General features: G+C 44.6%; 1 protein-coding gene across 1 annotated transcript in view; it reads left to right on the top strand.

Moving 5' to 3' along the window:
• Positions 1-15411: 15411 nt before the first annotated feature.
• TFAP2D (transcription factor AP-2 delta) overlaps positions 15412-27113 on the top strand; it is a 51601-nt gene continuing 39899 nt past the window's right edge. The window contains exons 1-3 of the mRNA XM_058553932.1: positions 15412-15450; positions 16450-16947; positions 20422-20482. Of these exons, the coding sequence (XP_058409915.1) occupies positions 15412-15450; positions 16450-16947; positions 20422-20482 (598 nt within the window). The remainder of the gene's footprint in view (positions 15451-16449; positions 16948-20421; positions 20483-27113) is intronic.

Genomic DNA, 27113 nt, shown 5'->3' with positions numbered 1-27113 from the left:
AAAAACTAGCATTGCATATCAGGATCAGTTTAATTTTGTATAACTAGTCTTTTCAAATCAAAACTTTGATGATCAATAAATCCAGTCATGACCCTGACTGACTATTAAAAAAGCAATAATAATCATTTATGTTTTGAAAAAGAATTCATTATTCAGCAATAACATGAGATAAAGGTGATAGGAGTAAAAATAACAAACTGTAAATTGTCAAAAAAAATGTAAAAGCTGATTTCAGCTTTGCTTGTTAACTAAAATTTCCATATTACTTAACTCTGAATAAAACCAAACTAAAAAGAGTGACTCAAAGAAGATAACTTTTAACTTAGATAAGAATGTTACAGGCCAGGCCCCTTGGAGTAGTGGTTAATTTCGGCATGCTCCATTTCAGTGCCCAGGTTTGAGGGTTCGGATCCTGGGCAAGAACCACTCGTCAGCCATGCTGTGGCGGCGACCCACATACAAAATAGAGGAAGATTGGCACAGACATTAGCTCAGGGCAAATCTTCTTCAGCAAGAAAAAAAAAAGAATGTCATGATAGTACTCAGAATGAAAACTTCACAAGTTGAAGACGTTCAGATAGACTCATAGAAGATCAGAGCATGGAGAAACCTTAAAGTGCCTAGTATACCTGCCTAACATAAGAGATGAGGCATCAGAGACCAAGAGAGCTTCTGAGATTTCCTATGTGTGTGAAAATTAGTGACTAAATCAGGAATAGAAAAAACGTCTAACTTTCTGTAAGTGCCCTTTTTACCACAATATACAGACATTCGCCCATCTATCATGAATAATAATGCACATTGGCTCAACTGTAAGTGAAGTTATTTCAAATAACTTGAAAAACTTCTTTTCTCCCAAAGAATGCCTCAAATTGTCCATTTATCATCTTTTTTCACCACTTGCACAATATGTCAACAGAGTATTAACTGTTAACCTTCCCGGTTGATAGAGGAAACCTAATTATCTATGTCATACAGTACATCATGAATAAGGGAAACACCTGGATTGAAATGGACTCTACCAGTTCGAGCCTATTTTTCAAAGATTGATAAAGTTTGGGTAATCAAGTGTTGACTTCATATTCAAATATCTCACTGTATTCTTAAAAACTAATTCCATTAAAATTAATGTAAATTTTGACTTTTTAAAAAAATACATTTTTTCATAAATACATTAACTTGTATTCCATGAATGTTCTGGCAAAAAAAAAAAACAAGAATTAAGCCAATTAAGGGCTTTTTTCATTAATTTAGGATGTGTCCCAAATATGTAAACAAAAAATAATTTCAGAAAATGTACTATGAGAAAAAATCCTCAGAGTACTCACACAGGGTAGGTAAGCAATAAATATGGATTTAATGAATAAAATCGGTCTTCTAGATAGTGTTGGGGCTTTGATCCCTTTTTGCCTGGGGTCTTATTGTCCAATAAAGTTATAAAAACCACGTACAACAATAAGTAAGAACACCAAAAAGTAAATTAACAGGGCCAGATGTAGATGCATAATACAGACAATGCATGCTCCAGCAGTTCAGGGAAAGGAGAAATGCTTGGCGGAGTGTAGTGGGAGGGATGGCTCACATAACTGGACTAGATGTTGTTGCTACAATGGAAACTCCTCAGAAGAAAATAAGAATGATTCTTCAATTAAACCGTTTGAAGAGCTGTTTCACTGTTTCCTTATAGCTTTTGAATGTGATATGCAGGACAGCATACCAACTGAAGTACGAAAATTCTATTCAAAAAACACATTTTCCTTATTACTTTAGGATCAAATAATAAATAATAATAATAAACGCAGCTTGAGGAGGAAAAGACATACTCCCATTTATTCTTTTTTGTGTTTTACCTTAAAAGAAGCTTTGATATTTTTACACATCAGTCAGCATCCAGCTCATTTCCGTGCTGTGTGTTAACCTTCTCCCTCTGGACACTTGGGATATTAATATTATCCTCTGTAACAATCAGCAGAAGAAATAAAGCATTTACGCAAATACTGCAAATTAGATTAAACTGCAGTTCTGATGTAACCCTGTGACATACAGTTTCTTTCGAATTAAGCCAAATGTACAAGCATTTAATGACTAATCCTTTTAGGTATTTTAATGCCCACATGAAGATTTATTGAGGAGAAAGGGAAAGCATATGCGGTTTTCCGTTAGAGCCTGCCTGCAGGCGGAGGATTGAGCAGATTGGCTTTTTTTAATTAATATTTCAGTTCTTTGTGTTTTGGCGGGCAGGTTGCACGTGGCCCTGGTACTGAACGGACAGCTCCTTTCTCTTGGGCTGTGCACTGGGGGCTAGTAGTCTATAAGGGCAGATGCAGACCCTGGAGAGAGAGGGGGGAAAGAGGGGGCAGGAGAATGAGATCAAGTGGTGACTCCCCCTCTTATACCCCACACAGCCATAGGCTTCCTCCTCCAGAAATTAGCCTACTGATCTATATTGGTAAAATTAGTCATACTAGAAGCCTCCTCAGTTAAGCCACAAAAGGGGAGGAGAAAGCTTGTCAGACCCTCCTCCCTCCCCTGGGCTTACTACAAAAAACTTTTCTGATGCTAGGAGGAGGCCTTTGAAGATGAGAAAGGCAAGTTCGCCTGCGTTTTAGGAACCCCTCCTGCAGATGGGAGGATTCTAACTAATGAAATCTCAAGGATCTCATTTGTTGTTAACGTTAAGAAACCTTGTTGAATAAAGTAATACATGCACGTGTGTGTATGTATACATGTAATATATATATATGTATTTATAGCTGAATGTGTGTACATATGTATGTATAAGTATATATATAGAGAGATGGAAATAGATGTAGATAGAGATAGAACCTGATCAACCAACTTAAAAAGATCCATGATCTTGAAAATCTTCTTCTATTTAATCCAATTACATACTGCTTTCAAACAAAGTTTGAACTTTGTCTTAAAGTTCATCTCAGTATGAGAAAAAGGTGTAAGGAATTGTGATCTATCAGTAACCACACATTGCATCCATTTAAGTATCCTGAAACATTAAAATGTTATCATAGAAATATGAGTTGGAAAATTTAAGCATCCTTTTGACTGTTATGTTCAACATTGTTGCTGATGTCCTCCGAGTCTAGGTCTCCCAAATAAAACACAATGAGTATATATCAAATATGTCACACATTTGTGTTAAACTAAGACCTAGAACATGTATTTCTATTTAAATTTCTCCCCTTATGGTAGATATTACTATTGTTCCTCATTTTCAGTTTTCCTTTTGTTCTGGGCATATAGGAAGATTACACTCTCTCTCTTCCCTATAGTTAACCAGAGCCACATGACTAGATCTGACCAATGCATTTCTGGAACAAAGACTTATTTACTTGTGCCAGATGCTCTGGACCCCTCCCCACCTCCACTTTGTGATAATGCAGAGATAAAGATCTCACTAGATCCCTGAGCCTCCAAACAGAAGATAGCAGCCTTGGTGAGGTGTCCAAATCCACACTGGATAGCGCGTTTGAGAGAAATAAACTTCTGTTGGGTTAAGCCACAGAGATTCAGGAACTGTTTGTTACCACGGTGTGGCATGCCCTTATGTGACTAATAAACTCCTTTAAAAGAAAACAAAATAGTAAGCTGCCCATGGTCAGAATCGTCAATGATCAACCTTTCTCGGGACATTATAAACCAATGCTGTTCAACAGAAATACAACACAAGCCACATAAGTAATTTTAAATTTTCTAGTAGCCACATTTTAAAAGAAAAAAGAAACAAGTGAATTTACTTTTAATAACATATTTGTCAATATAACCAAAATATTATCATTATAATCAATACAAAAATTATGAAGTATTTTACATTATCTTTTTAATACTAAGTATTTGAAAATCAGGTATATATTTTATACTTACAGCACTTCTTAATTCAGACTAGCTTCATTTCAAATCACCAAAGACCACCAAACACACATCTACAATTGAAGAAGTTGGGTTTATAACTTGTTGTGGCAAGGGAAGACACACATCATGAGGCATCATTGAACATCTCAGCAACAGGTGTTGGAAAGAATTTATAGTAGGATTTGGACATTGGTTGGTTGATTTCAGGGATGGTCCAAAGAAGCCAAGGTTAATACTGGATTGAGCACTTTCAGAAAAAGGGAAGAACTTTATGACTGAGCATCTCAATAACATTTTATAGGGAGGGAAGAAGAAAGCTAAAGCTGTAATTGATAACGATGTAGCTGTCACTCACATTAGCCAGGAGAGGAGTATGTTTAGCATTTTGGGGCTTAGACATTGTTCACTTTTTGTCTGTGTTCAGACATGATTACACAGTAGTCTTGTTTTCATCTTGATTCATCATGGTCACAGAGTGGCCCTGTCTGATGTCAATGTTCTGTGAGATGATTTGTATTCAAGAGAACATCAAGACCTGACTGTGAGTGACAGGCCAGCCTGTAGCAACACCATGGCCTAGCTCATAATACTAGCCCAAATTCTGGATGTCAGGGGCCATTTGGTTTTTGTTGTTTTGTTTTTATCTCAAAATGCTTGTATTAGTCTGCTAGGGCTGCCATGACAAAATACCACAGACTGGGTGGCTTAAACAAAGAAATTTACTTCCTTATAGTTCTGGAGGCTGGAAGTCCAAGACCAAGGTGTTGGCAGGTTTGATTTCTCCAGAGACCTCTCTCTTTGGCTTGCAGATAGCTGCCTTTTTGTTGTGTCCTCACATGGCCTCTCCTGGTGCCTCTTCCTCTTCTTATAAATACATGAGTCATATTGGATCCACCCTTATGACATCATTTAACCTTAATTACCTCCCTAAAGGCCATATTTCCAAATATAGTCACATTGGGCATTAGGGTTTCAATATATGAATTTGCGGGGGACAGAATTCAATCCATAACAGTGCTCAATAGCCTCGTGTGGCTAGTCATTATTGCATTAGGAAGCACAGTTACAGACAATCTGAAATTAACTGTGTCTGTTTGCTAGAAACTCACAGTGACTGGAAACATTTCTCAGTAGAATTAAAAAAAAATTGCAAGTTTCACTGCTGGTAAAGGAGTTCTGGATTTTCTTTAGTCTTTCTTTTTATTATCTCCTTTCCCTGTAATGTAATGTACTGACTTCATGGTAAAGAGTTCCGTAATTAGATGTAAAGATGGCCCAATTTTCTGCATTGGGGTGGAGTTGCATAAGCAGTTAAATAAAGTGAGTGAGACAGCTCCCTATCCTTTAGATTTCATAACGTCCAGTCAATGAATCACTTCTTAAGAATACATTTTACGGTGTTATACGAATCCTAATTTTATCATTCCAAGCCCCTCAACTGGCATTCTTCCCAACCTAGTAAGAATCATAACACAGCCTCTGTCTCATATTAGATATACCATCTTGAGGAGGGGCAGGATGAACTTTCTATACTTCTTTCCTATAGGCCAGTAGTCTTATTTATCTGTGGAAGTATGGGTAGGTTCCATGTCTCTGGGAAAACACAGATTTTCGAGTGATCTTTAGTTTACTGATTTTGAAAAGGAAGAAAAAATGTTAGAGAGAACAATTTGAACTCCCAGACCTCTTTCAAGCTTGTTTATTTTGGCCACCATAATCTATACAAGAATAGTAAACAAGCACATTGTCAAGGTGTATAATTTCTACGTCTCAAGGATTTTGAATTTTGCTGTCAATTGTATCTGAGACACACTTGACCTTGTTAATGAAAAGTACATTAAAATGATGGCTCTCTAATATTCTGCATTACTACTGTTCCTCCACTGCCAGAGCCCAGATAATTAATTGAGAGCTTCCTCCTCTAAGCCAAAATTGAATGTGCCAGGGCAGAGCACCTACATGTTTTGTCACCATCTAGATCTCAACATTCAGATTGGAACACACTCCTAAAAGACTAATGTTGTTTCAACCTATTTGACTAGGAAAAGCAACCTGTTCTCTTTAACTGCTGGCACATAAATACATGAGAAGTAGATAGTGTTCAGTCATACAAAGAACCTTACACTGTATTATTTAGCAGAATGTCTGCATTCATTACAGATATTTCTAATATATTGTACATATTTAATACATCACAGTCTATATGTGTTTCCAGTGTCTTGTACTAGGGAAAAGTCTCAATGCTGGACTTAGTCCTAATTTCTCAAAAAAGGAGGGCTTGAGAGGTACGATTTTCACATCCAAAGATAGCAAAGCGTTAACTCAGACTTCCCCATTTCACTGAACTTCTTAAAATGGATATTCCATGACATGACCTACTCCCAGCCAAATTGGCAGGATACACCTAAGGGGAAGAGACTCCAAGAATCAATAGTGTGGGCTGCCTTCTTTTCTGCAGTAATTTCTTCAGCAAAGATTCTCTATCTGAAGACAGAGAGGGAAAAGGAGTGAATGGTTGAGAGCTGGAGAGAAAATTGGTGGAGAGAGGATTACCAAAGGGCAGGAGCGGCAATAGGCTGTTTCTGAGATTGCAACTTCCGTCCTTTGCAGAGGATATTGAGGGACAGAGGAGATTCAGCAGGGTGCCTATGGGTTTTCAAGACATTAGAATGGAGAAGAGGCCTGAGAAAGAGATGTCCCCTTCTGAATCTAGACTTCTAGAGCATAGGCATCTGACATGGAAATCAGCAGAAATGAAGATAGACAAACCAGAATTTAGTGTTGCAAGGGATAGGTCATGGAAGACAAGCAATACTCTTCGTCACCATTAGGGTTCATACAAACTCAATGAAGAAGCTTGGCCTACCAGCAGGAAGGTGATTTGCAGAAATAAGTCATACCTCATCATTTTTAATCACATTATCAATTACAAAGTTGTTTCATATATATTTATCCCCATTTAATACAACCGGGCTGTGAAAGAGAGCAGTGTGGTTAAGTGACTTGTCTGAAGTCACAAAGCCAATCAGTGGCACAATCTGGGCATTCTTTGCCATCCTCCACCCCATCAAAGGGAAATCAAAAGAGAGCAATTGCCTAATGTCCATATGATGCCTGTACCCAAAGCTGACTAGGGAGGAAGGGGCATTACCACAGGCCGCCAAAAATGGCAGGACCAAAGTCAGGAAAATTTTTTAAATGGAATGTCTCATTGGGTAAGATGTGTAACAAAGCAAAACTGGCACAAATATCTGGACAACATCCCTGGGCATTCCAGGCAGCAGACAGATAGTCAGAAACAAAGGAATAAGGTAAATATGGATGGACCAGGAGTTTCAAAACAAAACTATTCAAGGGTAAGTAAAAGACAGACGTGAGGTCTAAACAGCATGCACAGAGCGTGGAGATTCGGCAAGATTACATAATGAAGTCAAGAGAGTGTAAAGGCAGACACTAGCACAGCCAAGTTGAAGAATAAAAGGGCGATTGCACCAGAGATTAAGATAAATAAAATAATAAGGCATTGTTCCAGTACATAAGAAAGAAAAGGTCAATGGAAAAATAAACGGGACCTCTGAGAGCCTGCTGGGGTAATTGACAGAAGAGGCAGACAAAGCTCTTGTAGTCAAAAAAACAAAAAAAAGTCACTGGAGGCATTGGTTGCCTCAAAGCTCCTCAAGGCTACTAGGAGGGAGATGAGGCATGGGCTTGGGGTCAGTAACCAGACAGATCCACAGGGGTGGTTAGCAGGTAGGGGATGAGCTATGTACTAGGGTGGCCAGGACTTGAAATATTACAGATGGAAAAGCACACCCCTCTCCCCCGCCGCATGTCACTGAGAAGATGCCCAGGATATTGAGGCAAAAGTGAGACAGAAACCTTAGGAGATTAGAAGAGAGGGAGCTAAGTCAGAGCAGAATCCCAGGAAGGCATGTGGGGCCCCTGGGGCAGAAGTGGAGAGAAAGAAGGATGGAGAGAGAGGGAGGGAGGGAAGGGAAAAGAGAGTGAGAAGAAAGAGAGAGAAAAAATGAAATCCAAAATTTTAAAATGTTAAGCCAGGAGGAAATGCTAATTAGCCATAAAAGAAAAGGACCTGGGGTGTGGAGGAGGAGGACTGAGCTGTGCATTCCCCAGATCCTGAAGGAGAGGCTTTGGACTGAGCGGGTGCAAGCATCTGAGTTCCAGCTCCAGCCCTGGCCCAGTCACCTGCTTAGCCGTGTGACTTTGTACCTTATACTTCAGCAAAGGGTAGGATCTTCTGGCCTCTGAAGTCTCTCTCAGACGGATTTTCCTTGGTGCCATCTGTCCAAGGGCCGGGAAACGGACCCTAGGGAAGCGAGGCTACCCTACTAATAACGTCTCTCTTGAGGGGCCTCCTTAACAACCCCCTCCTTCCAAATATAATACCCAACATGTATTAAACGCTTTCCTCGGTCCAGGCTGATGGAAGGGTTATATATATATATATATATATATATATATATATATATATACACATTTACTAAAGCCTCACAACAGCCGATACTATTTTTCCCATTTTACAAGTGAGAAAATTAAGTAACTGGTTCAAGTAGAATCGACATTGAAGCCCAGGCCCCGTGGTTCCAGATCCAGCGCTCCAACGCCGCTCAATTAGCAACCTCGGTGACGAGGGGATCCCCGCAGCCGCAGTGGGACAGGGGATCCCCGCAGCTGCGGTGGCACAGGGGAGCGGGTGCAGGAAGAGACTGGCAGGTAATGCTGGCCTGGCTCCGGGGGGCGCGCCGCAGCCTCGCAGGATCCATGAGGCTTGGGCCCGAGCCACTCACTCCCGCGGATAGAGCTGGAGACCGACCGGCCGCGTTGGGGGTGTGGGGGGGGGGAGCACCACAGGCTCTGGAAGCCCCGCGCACAGTCTGTCTTCAGGAAAGTGAGGGGTGCGATGAGGGAGACCGGATTTGCGGCTGCAGGTGTCCGGTAGACGTCCGCTCGAAGGTGGCAAGATGACACCTCCCTTACTGCAAAAGAAACCTGGACCAGGCCTTCACGTGGGTATTTTCTGTTAGGCGTCTAGAAAGGAATGGAGACGTGGGATAAAAGGAGGAAATAAAAAATTTGGAAAAGTTTAGATGCAGCAGCAGAGCCCAGAAGATGAGTAGGAAAAAGAAAAATTCTGGATCTGAAGCCGAAATCACTGAGTTCAAAGCCCAGTGTGACCTTGGCAATGACTCATCCGTCTTTGCGCCTCACTTTCCGGGCTTGCCTACCTGCTGGGGGGAGGGAAAGTCTTGAGCAACTGCCCAGGGCTTCAGTCTCCTCGATTGCGCTCCTACCGACCTCATACTAACACTACTACCTACTACACCGACCTCGTAATCCTTACCTCGCAGGGTCGTCGTGAGGATAAAATGACAGAATGCTGGTAAAGAGCTCGGATCCGGGCCTGACGTGTGTAAGTGCTGAATAAATGTTAGCTGCTGCTGTTATTTTGTTGTGATTCTTTGCTCTATAAAAAGAGAGTAATAATTATGCAAGTCCCCCCTACTTGTGGGGAGGGGGAGTGTTCTCAGGATTAAAGGTGAGTCCCTACTTGTAAAAGTGCTCAGTAAACCCAGGCTCCATAGACCACCAGATGGCCCACAGATCACTCTCAAAAACCCCCAGTGCGCTACAAGGTTAAACAGCCGAACGGAGAGAGAAGGAGCGCGGCCCTTTCCGAACTCACCCGGTTCTTGGCTGAAAGGGGCGGGTTTCCCAGGGGAGAGCAAGGCCTTAGCCGAAGAACCGGCTTCCTGCCTCACACAGCGCAGCCAGCCAGGAGGCCTCCAGGGCGCTGCGCCCTCCCGGGCTCGCCCTACGGCCTGGGGCCCAGCGCCCTCCGACGCCGTCGAGCTGGCGAGGCAGGGTCCGCAGCGCCCCGGCTGAGGGCAGAGGGTGGACGAGTCCGCGCCCAGCCTGCGTCCAAGTCGGCAGCTGTTGCAGAAGGGCCAGGAGTCTGCCCTCTCTGATGAGAGTCTCAGCTCTAAGTTTTACTGTTATTAAAGAGAAGACTTCAGACGAGAGAGTTCTTCTATTTAATTTTCCACTAATATGTTCGCAAGGCTTTTTAATTGCTTGCAAACGCATCTCCTCTGTGCGATTATGGAATCCGTGTTGCCTGTCGGCTGCAAGGCTAAGGACGGAATACAGATCCTTGTTAGGCTTTTGACAAACAGCCCAGAGGGCGGGGTAGGGTCGCGCAGGAGGAAGTTTAAAAAAAAAGAAAAGTAAGAAAAAGGACTTTAAAAAATCAATGACGACACTTAAACTGAAATGACTGGAGAATCTGGCAGAAATGTTAATTTCCGCTAAATATCCCAAAACTCTTTTAAAAAATGGTCTGCCTTTTCTCGTTTGCAATTAGGTAACGTTTTACACCAAGTGGCCCTCTTGTTGGTGAAAGTGGAATGGGGTGGAGGATGGAATACAAGGAGGAGGTACAAGAGTTATCAAATTCTAACTGGAAAGAGGAGGGGAGAGACCCTTGGAAAGACACCCAGAGTGAGCATCAGCTCAAGCTGATAGAAGTAAGAAAGGCAAGCAATTCATTCTTGACTGGGGCGTGGGGGGTAGTGGGGGGCTGACCTCAGGCACCTACACATACCCACACTACCAAGCCTTTTCTCTTCAAATATTCTGGTCCTTGTAACTGGGTCAAATTTTAGATTCTTGGCTCTTGCCCAGAATTTTCCTGGTATTTGGAGCACTCTTCTCTCTCCACCTTGCCTGACGAGGAAAAATGAATGAACCAGGGATTGGGATACTGTGTGGCGGACCCAACATGTTTGCCTTTCCACCACCTGAAGGATTGCCTCCACTCAGGGCAACAGTAAGTGGGAGGGATTAGGAGAATCACACCTAGGGAGATCCTTGGATAAGAAGATCTTTCCACGTCATTAAAATCCAGAGTCACTGTGAAGCTTAGACGCCCCTGGGAGAGGGCCCTGAGAGTTCCCTCTGTGGTTGGCTCTTGGAGACCCCAGGCCAAGCTGTCTCAGAAGCTTATCCATGGTAGAGGCACTCAGAGGGCAAGGGATTCACAAAAAGGTGGAAGGGTGCCTGAGAGAGGATAGAATCGGACACTCCTAAGATATAGCACAGCAGTCATTGGTTTCCCTTGGATTCTGTAAAGGCACCCCTGCTCTTTATGTGCATTCTAGATAAGGAGTGGGAGGAAAGGGGCTTAGGTTAGGAGAGGTACTGATCCACGTCTACTAATGTCCTCTTGTTTTGCTTTGTGGAAAGAATATCTGCCTACTATATTGGATCTTCAGCGCTCCACTATTCTCCTGTGCAAGTACTCTTCAAAAGCCAGGGTCTTTGTGATCATAAACATTGTCTCCTGTTGTTCAAACTCACGTCTGGGTTAGAGAACTGCATGCCTGGCTGGAGCAGAGCACACTAAATGTCATTCTTAGACAATGTACATATATGCTCTCTTAAGGCATAAGTTTAATGAATTCAATCTCCGCTCTTCCTCTAAAGATGGAAGGAAGGAAAGGAGGCAGGGAGGGAGGGAGGGAGGGAGGGAGGAAGGAAAAAGAGAGGGAGGAAGAAAGATACTCTGGTTGATTCATGTGTGTGAATATATCCAAGGGAATATTTTCAGTTGAAACTGCACCAAGAATTGCAATCCTTAACTACTCCACTTCACTTAGCATTATGCAGGCACTTTTGTGGGAAAAGTCTATTCAAGCAACAGGAAAACAAATAAAATCCATTTGGAGGAGCAAAGGAAATCCTACAGAGGAATAAGGAGGAGGAGAAGGAGATACACGTTTAATAAAGCTAGGGTAGACACTTGTTTTCTGGTAATTGTCTACTAACTTGAAACACGCTGTGGGTGGCAGAGTCTTTCAGTGAACATGTTTGGGATTAGATGAAAACTGGGGTGACTTGTATGGTAACCAGCCTAGAAGCTCAGGGAGAGACTGAGCTTCCCAGACCAGCGTCTCAACTGTAGGAAATAGTTCAGAAACTCTCTTCCCTAGCTCTGGATACTAACCAAAACATTGATAGATATAGAGATTTCTCTGCGGATTCCTAAAGTGACTGCGGGAGAACAATCCCTCCTGGGGTGTGAAGCATGGAATCAGAAAGCAGAACAGAAGCTCTGGGTGCTAAGGGAGACCCTCTCCAGCTTCTAGGGCGCCGGGCTGGCGGGGTTTCTCCCGTGCTTCTATGAGCTATCTCGAGTGGGCGGGAGCCGGCCGGGCCACGAGCTCAGGCTGGGATGCTCACTACCGGTTTCCCGAGGGAGGGAGCCGCAGGCGATTGTCACTGTGTCTCCAACTCGCCGTGGCCAGTTAATTCAATTACGCCGCCCACTGGAGAATGTGTGGCCAATCTCTCTCCCCGAAAGGGGCAAAGCAGAGAAAGAGGAATTAGCTTTGCTGAAAAACCCAGCCTTTGGGTCAAGCAGGATGGCACTTACTAATTGCTCAAGACTATTAACTGGGTGGGAAGCGGAGACGGTGGGGGGGACTGTCTGACAGAAGGAATCCCGCGCGTGCGCGCGCACATCACACACACACACACACACACACACACACACACACACACAGACACCAAGCACACCACACACCTGCCTCGATGAGTTTCTTTAGAAAAGGGGCGCGCCGAACAACCCCAGAGCAGATGGAAGGGAGCGCTGACCAGTGTGTGCATATGGCACCGATGATTTCCCCAACTTTTCTTTCAAGGACAAACAGCTTTTTTTTTTTTCTTTCTTTCTTTCTGGGTTGGGATGAGGCAAGACGGAGCAGTTGGCCAAATGGAGTTTCCCTACAGTTCAGACACTGGTGTGGGAAGCTGGGACACTGGGGTGGGAGGAGAGCTTCCCAGAGGAGGCTTGGGCCCTGGCAAAGTAGACCCTTAAGCTGAAAGAAATGCCCGTTACCCTCCTCGCTTCATCTCCTTTAAAGACAAATACAAGTTTTTTTCTCATTCTGCGTGATCTTTACTTTCCTCTAATTCCACGAGGGGTTCAAGAAGCACAGTAAAGGAAGCCTTGGACGCCTTTTGTCTTGGTATTTAGAAGCCACTGGGGAAAACGGGGTTGGGATAGGGAGTGGAATGGAGAGGTACCATTGCCAGTTCTCGGGTGATGTCCTGAAGTATTCAGACGAACGAGACAACTAGAGGTCATTCTGCGGATGTACTCCGCTCCAGGCCAGAGCTCGTTATCGAGAGTGTCAGAAGTGCGGAGGCTGCGTGTGGATCTTCTCCCGGACGGGGACAAACACTGGAGCCAAACGCGTTGGGACAGCAGGCAGAGCAGGCGGCCGCGACATCCTGAGCCTCCTGGTTGTTCCCGGGGGAGAGGGTTTTGCTTAGGTCGGCTGCCTGGACCTAAGCTAGCGAAGAAGGTCCCTTCGCCTTCAATGAAGATGTATCTGACAGTAGAGGAGTTGGGGGAGGGGTTTGCGGGCTTGTCCGAGAAGGGGCCAACCTTTTCCGTCTGAGCTCGGACTTAGTGGGAAACGAACATCACCCGCCAGGAAAAGCGCACCTAGCCGTTCCCAAGATAACCCGCAGGCCCACACGTTCTTGCGGGGGCGGGGGGGAGGTTTGTACCTCCGCTGGGGCGGGGGTTCCTGGGGTAAAGTCGTGGGGCAAGCCCCAGCTCCCATGGACGGTTATTTATTTCGTCTGTGGGAGGAATACAGAGGCCTCACTCAGTCCTGGCAAACAAAAGATGCCGCCGCAAGCATTTGGGGATTCAGCCCCTCGGTGCCAATGGCACTCATCTTACCCCTCCTACTTAAAGACCAAGTTGGGCATTCTTCCTTTTCATCTTCTTTGGGCTCTCAGTCTCCTGACTTCATTAGACCAAAGGATGGAATTTAAAGAACTTGGGGTAGGGGGACACGCACCTTGAAAAAGGGAGCAAATGTTGGCTCCTGACCCTCACGCAGGGCTGAAGCATCACGGAGCTCCATTTCAGACAGTGCATTTCAATTCTTGTCGTGTTCCTTTGTCCATTTATATAAAGCAAGGAGCGCTGAGTGGCAGCCCCAGTTAGCCTGCATGAGCAGATCCTAATAAACCCTCCCAAACCCCGACCTAAAAAAAAAAGCCACATGCCTGTTTGCCTGCGGCTTATTATTGAGACAACTTCTCAGCTTAAATACTTAAAAGCTAACCAAATGAAATGGCAATTAAGACTAAATTACTCCTTCTATCTCTGAGATGAGTCTGTGGGGCTAGCCAGTTCTTATGAGATGGACAGGGTTGGAGAGCAGACCTTGCAGAACCTCAGTATTTCGGGCATGTGGCTACCGCTCCCCTCTTCAGGCGCCAGACCACTTGGTGCGGGAAGCCGAATTTTGAACGAAGTAAAGCTCAAATACTGTTTGAAAGTCGACAAATCCACCGATGAGATAGAGATAGGTGTGTGCTGCCTCCTTCCTGCCCTCTCTTTGTAAAATATAACGTTCAAACATTTAAGGGTTATTTTGGGGTAATGGTGTTCAAATACCTGGTGTCACTGCTAAGTGGTCTATACCCCCCACACAGACCCCACTCCAGCACTGTTTCCGAAAGGGAAGAAGGAAAACACAAAAGAGGGGGAAAATGAGTTGGGTTGGGGAGTGGAGGACAACGTTTCACCTAAATGTAGAATCTTGTCACACATCTTTATTCTTTGGTATTTTTCGTAAATATATTACCAATTACATCGTTTCTTTATGATGGAAACTTGGGACTGTCCATCATAGTTATTTATTTTAAAAGGCGCTGAAAGTGTAAGGTACTGCTGGGTGTTGCCTTTTAAAAAGAGGAAAAGAACCCAAATTAGATGTAAATATGGAAAGAGCAGTATTGTTTCCACTTGGGCAAAAGCAGACACCCCAATCTGGGTGAAATTGATTTGGGTGCTTGTTGGAAAAAACAGCTTTCAGCTTCCAGGGAGTGGAACCAATAGGAATGAACACTTACTCATGTAAAAGGAAGCTTTAATTAATATATATTTCTATCTCTAATATACACATATCAGGGCTAGATCTGTATCTTCACAATAAAACGTGTGCAAATGCTCTCTGCAGAGAAGAGTCCCCACCTCAGTCAGTATAGAAAAGCATGATAAAGGTTGGAAAAAATGGATAAAAATGTTGAAAGAACCTCCAGTTCCTTATTAGGCGAAGATACAATATTTATTCCTTGTCTCCTGGGATAAATCTCTTCTGCCTATTGTCCTCCCAGTTCTCAGTGCTGATGCTTAATTTTCAAAACTTCTATATTACCAAGGGACCTACGACATCAGCCAAAGAAATACTCAGCAAGTACAAAATCTGTTCCAGGGAGCTGCTTTTGTGCAGAGGGAAAATTTTGTTCCTACAGGTTTTTAAGTGGGTACGAGGCAAGAAGCTATCTGATCCGGGCAAAGCCATTACAATTTAGATCTCTATCTATAGAACATTTTTTTTTCCTTAAAAAAATTGGAAAATACAAGAATTTTGGATTTTTTTTTCCCGATTCTTTTTTTGGAGGGGGAAATTGCATCGTAAGCTTTCGGAGAAACCCAACATGTCAACTACCTTTCCGGGACTAGTCCACGATGCCGAGGTATTATTACTTTTTTTTTTTTTTTTTTTTTTGAGCGCGCGTGTGTGTGGCGGCGGCGGCGGTGGCGGCGGTGGCAGCTTCCCCTGTCTCTAATCTATATTGGACCGTTACGTTTAATTATAATCTGGCTTTCCGGGGAAGTTAAGGAAGGAAAGGGGAGAAAGTTCGTTATGACATCTGTCGCCAGGAAGGGCAACTCTCTGCCACGTTAAGAAACATTTGCCATAATGAGGGGGAAACATAATCCTAATAATAAAGAAAGGGAGGAGGGGTGAGGAGAAAGAGATAGAAATGGAAAAAGATACTCAGAAAGGAAAAGTAAAGAGATTGATGGGGGGGCGGTAGATGGACAAGGGGGGTGGGAAACAACGCACCCCTTTTGGAATGGGCTTATTCTAGAAAAGTGAAGCAGAAAGTGGGGGGGTGGGTCCTTGCCCCAAATAGTTAAGGAAATGAGCAAGTTGAACGATTTACAGATTGGATTTTTAAAATATATGGACCATGATTTTGAGCAGCTCTGGAGGAACATCTCAGCGTGGACAGCCGCGGCATCTCGCTGCTGGGATCTGGTGGCAGCGGCCAGGCGCGGGCCCGCGCTCTGTGCGCTCCTTCTCGCTCCTTCTGCTCCCCGCGGCCTCGGAGTCAGTCGCAAACCTGGCTTCCAACGCCCAGCTCCTTGCGCAAGTTGGGCAGGGGCTGTGTGTGTGTGTGTGTGTGTGTGTGTGTGTGTGTGTGGTGTCACCCGCACCTATATAGGGTGGAGGATTTTTTTTCCGCTCTCTCGACTGTGAGGACGAGGCCGCCCACCCCCAGTTCGCCTGCTCACAAAGGCTCCCTGGCAAAGGCGCTGAGCCCCGGCTGCCGCTCGGCCCGAGCCCTGCGCTCTCGCTCTCCTTGGAGAGCCCGAGAAAGCGCCCGGCTCCGGGAGAGCGGCGCCTTGGTTGCAAAATGACAAACCTCAAGTTTTTCTGCTCTCCCTTTTCCCCCTCTTCCTTCCAGATACGTCACGACGGATCAAACAGCTACCGTTTGATGCAGCTTGGCTGTCTGGAGTCCGTAGCCAATTCCACTGTCGCCTATTCCTCCTCCTCTCCTTTAACTTACTCCACCACCGGCACCGAGTTTGCGTCCCCCTACTTCTCCACTAACCACCAGTACACCCCGCTCCACCACCAGTCCTTCCATTACGAGTTTCAGCACAGCCACCCGGCCGTCACCCCCGACGCCTACTCTCTGAACTCGCTCCACCACTCGCAACAGTACTACCAGCAGATCCACCACGGGGAGCCCACCGACTTTATTAACCTGCACAATGCGCGGGCGCTCAAGTCGTCCTGCCTGGACGAGCAGAGGCGGGAGCTGGGCTGCCTCGATGCCTACCGCCGCCACGACCTGTCCCTCATGAGCCATGGCTCTCAGTATGGAATGCACCCAGATCAAAGACTCCTGCCAGGGCCCAGCCTGGGGCTGGCCGCCGCGGGAGCAGACGACTTGCAGGTAAATAAGCATGCAGCGAATTTGTCTGCGCCCTCCCCTCTTCGCCCTCCCCCTCCCGCTCCGTTAGTGCTCTGACTGTAAGCCGTCTCCTCTCTCTCCCTCTCTCTTTCTCTCTCTCTCTCTCTCTTTCACACACACACACAGACACACACACACACACCACTTATGGAAAGTTATCAAAACAATTAGAAGAGGCGTGTGCCATTCTGTCCCTCTCATTGGATAAAGGCATTTCACCTGGACCTGGACGCTCGGGAGTCCGGCTAGCTTCGGGCCCCCACTTTCGGTCGGTCTGCACAGACGTCTTTTGTGAATCCACACTTCTGTCCCTGAGGGGATGGGGTGGGGAAGATCAAGGAGGCTGAGGTTGAGCCGACTGGACTCAGAGTAAGACCCGATAAGCTGATGACCAATCGCACCCTCAGTCTGGGTGCTTTTCTGGGTCTACCCGCACGTCCCAGGCATTTGTCCCAGACTGAGCTTGTGGGGAGCTACTATAAATTGGGGGGCTGGTTTTTTCTCTGGACATTGTTGGGACCCTGAGCTCTAGCAAAAGTTTCACCAAATATAACTAGATTGCTGTGGAAAGAATCGCAAATGAAAGCCTCAAAAATTTACCCCAGTGAAAGGATATGCACAATGCACTTTGCCGTGGTGTGGGGTTGAGCGCAATTCTCTCCACCTGAGGACCGCCCAATCCTGCTGCCCAGTTGGACGATTCACAACTTTATTTTTCGTCTCCAGGTCATTAACTTTTACATAAGATGCAACTCCTTAAAAAGAAGGAAATGAAGAAATAGAGGAAGAGAGAGAGGGAAAGAAAAGAAATAGGAAGGGAGAGAGAAAGGAGGAAAAGAAGGGAGAGAGGAAAATGAAAGAGGGAAGGAAGGAAGGAAGGAAGGAAGGAAGGAAGGAAGGAAGGAAGGAAGGAAGGAAGGAAAGAAAGAATACCTCTCTCTCCTTTCTTTCTTTCTGAATGCACTTTGCACATTCTTTGCAACAATAGAATTTATAATTACGCAAACATGTCGTCACAGCCACATTTCAAACAAATAAGCCCACAAATGTCCAAAAAGGAACCCAGAAGATATGAATTTGTAGCTTCTTTTGGCTGAAAGTGCAGCTCTACCTGCGAGTCCCTACTTTTTCAGTCCGCACAAAGCTGGCCACTCTCTCCAGTGTCCACAACGAAAGGGGAGCTATCCAAGGAGCACAAGTCGGAGACGTAAGAGATCCCTTGTTGCGCACAGAAAATCTTTTCCCCTCATTTACCTCCGAGCAAGGGATTATTTTTAAATTATAGTGAAAGCCCTTACAGCCCCAACAAAGAGCCATAGCTGCAAGATCGGCACACAAGAAAAAAGATTTGGCTCCATAAACCTTGACTTTCTACATTTATATTCACGAAATAATTTTATACGCTCAGGGCATTTTTACATTTTTCACAAGGATCCCCTTATGTCTCAAAAGGAAAAAAATCTGCCATTCAATGCTTAGCTCAACTAAAACCTATTTACTCCTTTTAATAGTCACGTCTGCTGCTGATTTTTTTGTATCTGTACAAATTTTTTTTCTGTGCTAGGCACAAAGCGGGGCATTTTTCAAAAGAGGGGATTAGAACATTTGCAAGCACCAGACAAAGAGCGAATCCCGTGCAAAAGAACACCGTAGTTTATCCAATTTTCGACTTAGTGCCATTCAACTGGTCATTTATGCAATGTCATCCGACCAGACAACATGTTTTACTTATGAGGGGAAAAAGTTTGTTAAGTGAAAAGACCAAGATTTGTTTCTTCTAAGAAAATAAACATCTTACTGGTGCGCCAAAGAATGAGAGGGAAAAAGGTTCACTTCCTTGGAGAGATTTGAGGCTCTTTACCTTGTGCATTTCAGATATTTTGAAACCTTTTTTTCAGCCTAGGTCCTTTTTATATTCTTAATCTCCCTTTTCCCGTTTATTACTCATACTAAGGGAGTATTCATATTGAGAGAAACACTGCAAGACACTAGAAGAAATAGAGGAGTATGGTGTATGATATATTTATGGATCCAGACATATCTATGTATGTATATATCATTATATATGATATATATATGTATGTATGAAGCAAGTTGTAAATCTGGCAAGTTATTTTCTTCCGCTCCTCCTGGACTTAGTTGGCAGAATGAAAAAGAAAGAGAAAACAAGTCATAGCTACTTTTAAAAAGAGAAATGGGGAGGGGATGTGTGGGAGAAACCCGTCTCTCTCCTTTTATTTCTTCCTTTTTAAAACATTCATCAGCATATGCCTCATTTCAAATGCAACAAATGTAAATATACTTTTCCCTGCACAGAATTTTAAGTGAAAGTCCAATGGTTTGGAGGGCGGTCTAAGTCTGCCTAACAGATGCAAACAGTCTTGTGGCTTCAGTTCCATCTTTGAGTCCCCTAAAAAGATTTGCTATGGCCAACAAAGGAAACTGTCACACCTTTTCCCATCACAGCTTTAATTTATGCTCAGTCTCCAAGTTTTTTTTTTCATATTGATTTGATAATCACTTTAAGGCAGAACATTTAAAATAAGAAAGAACTCGTGAGTAGGTTGAAAAGGGGGGTCTTACAGGCCTGCCTCAATATGGTGAAAATGGGGAAGCAAAAGGGAGCCAGGGCTGTAAAGGTTGTTTTGTAAAGTGGGTTTTTATTATGCACCGACTCTCTCCGCATTTACTTAACTCTTCACGGGCTGTTGGGTAGGTTAACACCCTTCAAGGCCTCTTTCATGTCCAATACCTCGTTTGTTTGTAAAGGAAAATGAGCCTTTAACACATTTTGACTCAGGAAAAAAAAAAGACAGAGAGAAATTTTTATTTTTCTTAATCAAAAATCAGCAAACCCTTTCCTTCTTCCCAGCTCAAATGGTCCCTCAATCCATTAGGAGCCTGAAGATCTACCGTGAGTGAACCTGAAGGTGTTTCCTCTATAAGACACATTTTGGGTAGCATTATAGGATGCTCCTACATCTGAGGTAAAGCAGAACCCTCATAAGATATCTTGAATCCTGCACTTGAAATGGTTCCTCTGAGCTCCCAAGAAACCCACAGTGCCAGACCTGACACTTTTGGTGTAATTTGCTCCATGCAGAAAGCACCGTGGAAACTGTCTGTATATATGCTCGGTGCCTTGATGGGGACTCAAAGGGCTTCTCATTCTCTTCTGCCAAGATGAAAGGTACTCAGGCACTTTGAAGTGCAATATTGTATGGTGTTGTAAAATGCATACCTTAAGATTTATACAACTTTTAGATTGTGGTTTTTCTGGAAATTTTCTTCCTTAAAATCATGTGTGGTGCCAAATTTGCTCCAGTTCAATGTTGCTTTTAAATGTCTACTATGGGATTATGGGGATATCTACTCAGAGATGGGGCAGATTGAAAGACTTAACTCATGTAGTCATACCTATTAGTATCTATTTAAGTGATTTTTTTTTTTATTAAGGGCTCTGTGGAAGCTCAATGTGGGCTTGTGCTCAATGGCCAAGGTGGAGTGATAAGAAGAGGTAAGTAACGTGTTAAAACTAAATATTTTTCTCTCATCTATTACTTTGTTTTGAAGATCTGGTGGTGCTTTTAAACATGAGATCCATGGTCTGATGACTAAGAAAACAGTTACTCTTAGTCAATTACTCTTGTCCCCCACAGACATACCCACATTAAAAAGCCTCCCTTTCTCCACTGAGGCTTGAACCCAGCCTGTGCCCAAAAGACCTGTGATTGAAGACATTTGCTGTTCCTCATGGAACAGTGACAGAATCAAAGTTAGAGGCAAAAAAAAAAAAAAAAAAGAAAAGAAAGAAAAAAAATCCTTCTCACATCCCCTTCCCCCATCACCACATCCTCGAGCAGAATTTCTGGTCTTTTTTAGCCCTAAATGTGCCAGCCACAGCCTGGGTGTTTGAGGTGATGGTGTTAGCTTGAGGCTTTGAAGGATTCTGTGAAAGGCTAGATTCACTGAGGCTTCAGGGAAGGCTAATGAAACACCAATATTGTAGCTGCCCTTATTTTTTTAAGTGTCCAGAACATTTCTTTCTTTAAGGGAGAGTGGGAGGAGGAGGTGGTGTTAACTGTACCAGATAAAGCTTTCTTGTTCCCATCTGTTGAGGAAAACATCTGAATCCAGAGTTACCCATGGAATTGGAAGGTGGGGGGAAGGCAAGAGTTGAGAGCTGTTGATTTCAGCTCAGACACTGAAGGGGGCTGCATCTCAGATGTTCCATTCTGACAAAAGGTTTTGAACTATGACATTTTAAGGGCCTCGAGGCAGTGCAGATTTTTCTGGCTTCCCCACTTAACTGTACCCAGAGCCTCTGAAGCTTATTTTCCTAGCAAGCTGAGTAACCCGAGGAACACACAAGGCAAGAGGGACCAGCTGTTATTCCAACTTCATACGAATTAATAAGATGTGGCCTATTCTCCAGGACTAATTCCAGCTCCAGGGCCGGAGTTGTCTTTAGTAACTGAACCACTAAAGACTGAGTCACTTCTGATGGCACCAAATAAATGTCCTTCAGTCCCTCTCCATCCCTTTCAAAGCTTGTTGAAAGATTCCAATGCTTTTCCTCAAAATGAAATGCATTGATAGAAAGCAGTGTATTCTTTCACGTTTAAGCTACAGGTTTTACAACCCAATGTCCAGTGTGAAATTCCATTTAAACTGAGAGGGAAAGAAAACAAAGAGTGTTTTTGGAACTCGTCTATTGTCATAGTGGAACTTCCATTAAGTGTAAAATAACTAGTCAATTCTATTGTTTCACCCGTGGAGATTTGAAAACTATTTTTTTAAAAAACTACTAGTATTGCTCCACAAAGATTTTTTTTAATGAGCAATATTTAGCTTTTCAGGCCAATACTCAGCCTTATTGAAATGGCATGAAATTTCAAGAGTAGTGAAAATTGAAATAAAATATACATACTGTTGTGGGGAGGAGTTTAATACACAGTGAAAGAAGGGCCGGGTGAGATGTGCTGGTCTGGATCTGTTGGGGCGGTCACACTGCAGGCGGGGCCGAGCACTCAGGGCGCACGGAGACGCCGGTGGTGCTGAAGGACAGCGCCACTAATTAGCGCCCGGAACCAGCTCCTCCCAGAGCCGGCTAGCGCTACTGCGGTCTTTGCGTTCAATTCCGCACTTGCTCCAAGATCGCATTCTCAAGTGCTTGGAAATTGCATTAGATCTTACAATAGCTGACAGAGGGTGGGAATTATTCGAGGTTGAGGGCGGGAGCTGAAAGGAGGCGGCTGTGTAATGAGTTGAATTTTCGGAGAGAGGTTTAGGGGACACTCCCTCACCATCCTCCCAAGAAAGGCCAACGCTCTAGGGTAACTACAGGATGAGAACTGCAGTCCTATCCTATCAGAGCCACAGAAATGGTTTTCATTAGGCGCTGTTTTATTGTTCTTGGAGAATTCGGTGCCACTTCGTTTCACCTAAAAGTGCCGAATCTGCTATTTTAAACCAAATATTGATCTTTTAGGAGAACAGCGTGGCTCCAAAGAGAAAGGAGAGGCAACTTGAGGTTTATGTCTGTATTATTTCACTAAACTCTAATCCCCCCCCCGGCCCCCCAACTCCGCGAAGGAATTTAGAATTTAGCTGCTGAGTTTATTCTATTGCCACGTGTCTTAGAGAAAGGCCAATTAACTTGGTTGAGTCCGGAGACCAGGGTATGTGTCTATGTGTGTCTGTTTACTCTGAAACGATGAACGTTTATGACAATTTACAAATGGATAGCAAGGAAGTCTTGCATTAAAAGGTGGTGTATATCCTGCCGGAGCCCGCCCAGCCCCTCATCTGAGGACTCCCCGTTTCTGAAGAAACGCTAAGGAAACCCCTTCTCTCTATTGTCACTACGGTAGTGCACAGGATTCCTAATATCAGTAGCTCACGTCACCTTTGTTCATCAAAAATCGAGAGGACAACTCAAGCGCTCTGCCATGTCGCCATATTAGATGGGAATATCTGTTTCTCTTCTAATCCGTGGTTCACGGATGACTCTCCACATGAAACATGTTTTCCTGAAAAGCACAACTTTTCGCCATTTTCCCCCTCGTGCTAAGTTCTTACATTTCTAATGATTTCCAGAATTTACCTTGGGAGGAAAAAAATAGATTTCACTTCCAAAAACCCCTGAATGCTCTTCTAGAAGATGGGTCCCTAAGTACTCTACACGAGTTCACCCGGGACAGGCGCTCTGGCTTTGCAGTGGTGTGTGGAGGGAGGGGAATTTAAATTTGGCCACTTCTGCTTGCAAAGAACAAAATACCATTTCCCTGCCTCACTTTGGTAAGAGGCAGTTATGTTGTTTTTGCCTATAATGAAGGCCCGGTAGCGAAAGACAGCGCGGAAGAGGGCAGCGCCGAGGTAATTACCACCTAGATAAAATATTTGCCACCGCCTCCGAGGTGTAGCTCCCTGCGCGCTCACTCGCGGTTAATGGTGTGCGCGATTTTGCCCGCAGCTCCGCCACTCCAACCATCAGAACCAATAATCTTTACTTTACCCCGTGCTCGCGTATCGATAGCTTCTCTCGCCTCCGGCGTCGGCTTTGATATGTTAATATTTCCGAGTAGCAAATTCTGCAGAGATCATATTAATGTTGTACGTACAGAGTGGGGCTTTGCCTTCGTTGAATATTCAGATACTGGGTTTCAAAAGGCATCTCTTGAAGAAATGAGGCTTCTATTTACAGGAGTCGTCTGTGTTTTTAATCATTAAAACAAGAAAGGAAAACCCACTCTTCTTTTCCCTATGAATCTTCTGAGGCTCCCTCATGGCCCCCTCCCCTTTGTCAGGCGCTGGTCCCTTTCATTTCTCGCTCTGAGAATTTAACAGTGGGAGAACAATGTTGATGACGATGACGACGATGATGATGAAGCTAATAATGAGTGGCTCCAGACTGGAATCGCAGGGGTAGGGGCTGAATTGGTAGGGGGCTGTGGCCTTCAGAAGAAGATGGAGGTGAGATGAGAAGACCCAGCTTTTCCGTATTTGGGTGGAAAGTGACATTTTGGCCCTGGTCTTTTTTGTAAAATCGGGATGGCAAACTCAAAAAAAAAAAAAAAAAGGAAGAAAGAAAAAAGTGAAGAGGGGAAGCGCCCTTGTTTCGCTTTGTGATCACTCTGCCTTGCAGCCCCAGGCTAATTTCAGAAGCTTAAATACCGCCATAGCCTCTGGGCCACGCGGAGAGGGAGCGGACCCGGCCACAGGCAGGCAGGAGCGCTTTCCGGATTGCCCGTGGCTACACAAAATACAAACTACTTTGAATCAAAACATTTTTGGAGAATTAATATGATCTGAACTCTGCACGTTTTGAGAGAGCTGTGGTTTGTTAGATCGCTTAGTGGTGACTGGCACGCCAAGGCAGAGGCATTTACACTGTGGTACAAACATTGTCAGATCCGATTTAATTTCAAAATATATATATATATATACTTCCGTCAAACGGGGCTTTAGCGTCAATCGTCCAGTCTGCCAATCACAGGCTGGATGGACCTGATCGCTCTTCTCTTCTGCAGCCCTCACGGCTGCCCACGGTCGGCTTGGGCAGGAGGATGAGCTCTTCTCTGCTGCTTGGGGTTCCAGAGCTTGGAACTCGACTTAGAAAGAGCCCTTGGTTCTCTCTGCAGCTCCTGGAAGGAGTAAGATGGGAGGGAGGTGGGAAGCCTTGTTCCTCTTCTTTTGTCAGAGCCCCGGGAATCATCTCCTTACTCCAATCGCCAAAACTCATCTCTATGGCATTGTGAAAACTGAGCCAGAAGTACACCCGGAGCCTCGCCTGCCTCTTTAGTCCCCAAATACAGATGCTGCACATTCGGAATTCAGTCTCCTTTATCTGAATCTAAAATTCATATACCAAAGAATCTAGAAGCACGATTTGTTGGAAATCTTTTTTGCGGAGGAGGGGGAGCTGCTTTTTCAGCTCCTTGCCTTCTAATTTCTTTATTGCTTTGAAAATCACCAAAAGCCAAAACACTCTCTGCATTGAGAAATGGGGATTAATCCATACACACACACACCATTACACACCCACCGCCACATTAAACCAGTACGTCTCCCCCTGCAGACCTCCCGTTCTTTTGTTCTGCTTGGAATCTGCACCCGGAGGAGCGCATTCAGAACTCGTAATCCAGTTATACCTGTAATGGTATAGCCTCCCCCCAAACAGTGCCATTCGCTGCTGATACATCATCTGAGGACTATTTGATTGCAAGTAAGCCCCTATCCCTTTGCTGTTTGATTACAATTACTATCTGCTACCTTGGGGGAGGGGATTACATAGGGAGGGGGTATTAGGATTGAGAGGCTAGAGAGGAAGCAGCCAAGAACGATCCTGCCCCACCCAGTTTACACGCGCACCTCGCAGAAATGCACCCGCAGAAAAACAGAGACAGGAAACTCCTGTAATCGCTTACACATTTTTAATGTGTCAGAAAACACGAGCGATCACTGGAGATGAAGAAGGGGAGAAAAAAAATCCTTGCCGTTTGTATTTCTTTCATTTGAATTGTAAACATCTGTGTGGCTGTAAGGCGAACAGAACATTTATTTTGCTCTCAAGATTTGGTCTAATTATGTAAACACTGAAGCGGCGGCGAGCGGGGCGGCACTGAGGCTTTGGAGAGGCTGCGCGCACGGGCCCTGCGCCCAGAAACGCGCCAGGAAGTATTGATCGCACCTGGAGAGCGCGCAGGGCCTCTAGCCATCACTCGCTCTGTTCTTAGAGGGGGGGCACCCAAACCGGGCGCTTGGCTTAGAGCGGACTTTAGGGGCGCCAGGGGAACCTCGGTTCCTTGGAGACAGCCGTGGCTGTTTCCTCTGCCCTAACTGCCTGGATTGAGAAGAGGAAAAGTGCGGCCAGGCGTCGGCGCCTGGCTTTCTCATCCAATAGCGCGCAAAAGTTGGGTGGGGGTCTTGTCGCGCTCCACAGCTCGCACCACGCGACGTGCTAGTCGCTCAACACAATGGTGGGGTTTGCGGCCTTTACTGAGGTTGCTGAGCATGCGTGCATTCATTTCCAATTGCGCCTCCTCACAAGCTGGAAAAATAAGTAGAGCAGTTAAGAGCATCCCCATTTTTCAGATGGACAGACCGATGCCCAGAGTTACTCAACCGCCTAAGGTTGCGTGGGCCGCTAGTTGGCCAACCTCTTACTTGTAGCCTAATAATCTTTCCCCTCCCCCGTACTGTGTCTGCAGACAGCCACACCTAGAAAGGCGTGGCACCAATCTGTGCTGCTTCTGGCTGCATGCGACCTAACAAGGTCTGGCAGCAGGAGGATCTGCATCTAGGTATTCTGTGCCTGGTTTTGTCCCACACATACTAAGTCTTTGGCTGACTTTTTCCTGTTGCTATGGCAAAGTTATCCCTTTTATGATAGCCATGTCCTAGACAAGTGACCTTGAGTAGATTAGTCCCAGATTTCTTATGCTGTTACTATAGCTACCCATCTGAGTTTGCAGCATCATTGGAAATACAAAGCCCTATCTCCAAATTTCAATTTTAAAAATAATGACCTCCATGGAAGTATTGCTTCTGTGCACTATGAATGGAAAAGGGATGTACTCTAGAGAAGTTTTGCATGAGTACCCTGGCTGTGGCACCAAAGACACCCCTAACCGGAGCGCTGGATCTAGAATGAATATTACATAATTTCAATAAGAGCTGACATGCAACACAGGCACCATGAGGAACTTCAACTAGTAACACTGGGGATGAATACTGGTTGACACATGACCTTCCTTCTTTGAAATCTCATCATTGCCATCTGTAGTCTCGAACCCGGTAAAGAAGTCCCACCTCCTTGGAATCTTCATTCCAGATACAAAACTCTGGTTATGTTGACCTATTACTCTTTTCTTCCTCCCTAAAAAATAAATCACTGGGAAGAAAGGTATCAGCTTCCCCATGCTTCTGTAAACTCTACAAGTTGCCAAATCTTTAGCCAGGACGAGAGAGTTCCCCAAGGCTGCAGCAATACCAAGTATCAAAGCAACAGAAATTCCCTTTAAAGATGCTGTGACATAAAAAATAAAAGAGTCTAGAGTTGATGGCTAATCCTGAATACAAAATAAATCCTCCAGGCAATTTGTGTGTTCATAAAGCATACTCCTAATATGCAGCCTGTGTAACTT

The sequence above is a fragment of the Diceros bicornis genome, chromosome 14 (assembly GCF_020826845.1).
Source record: "Diceros bicornis minor isolate mBicDic1 chromosome 14, mDicBic1.mat.cur, whole genome shotgun sequence".
NCBI lineage: Eukaryota > Metazoa > Chordata > Mammalia > Perissodactyla > Rhinocerotidae > Diceros > Diceros bicornis.
The sequence above is the reverse complement of the archived record's forward strand: the minus strand, read 5'-3'. Positions and strand labels throughout refer to the sequence as shown.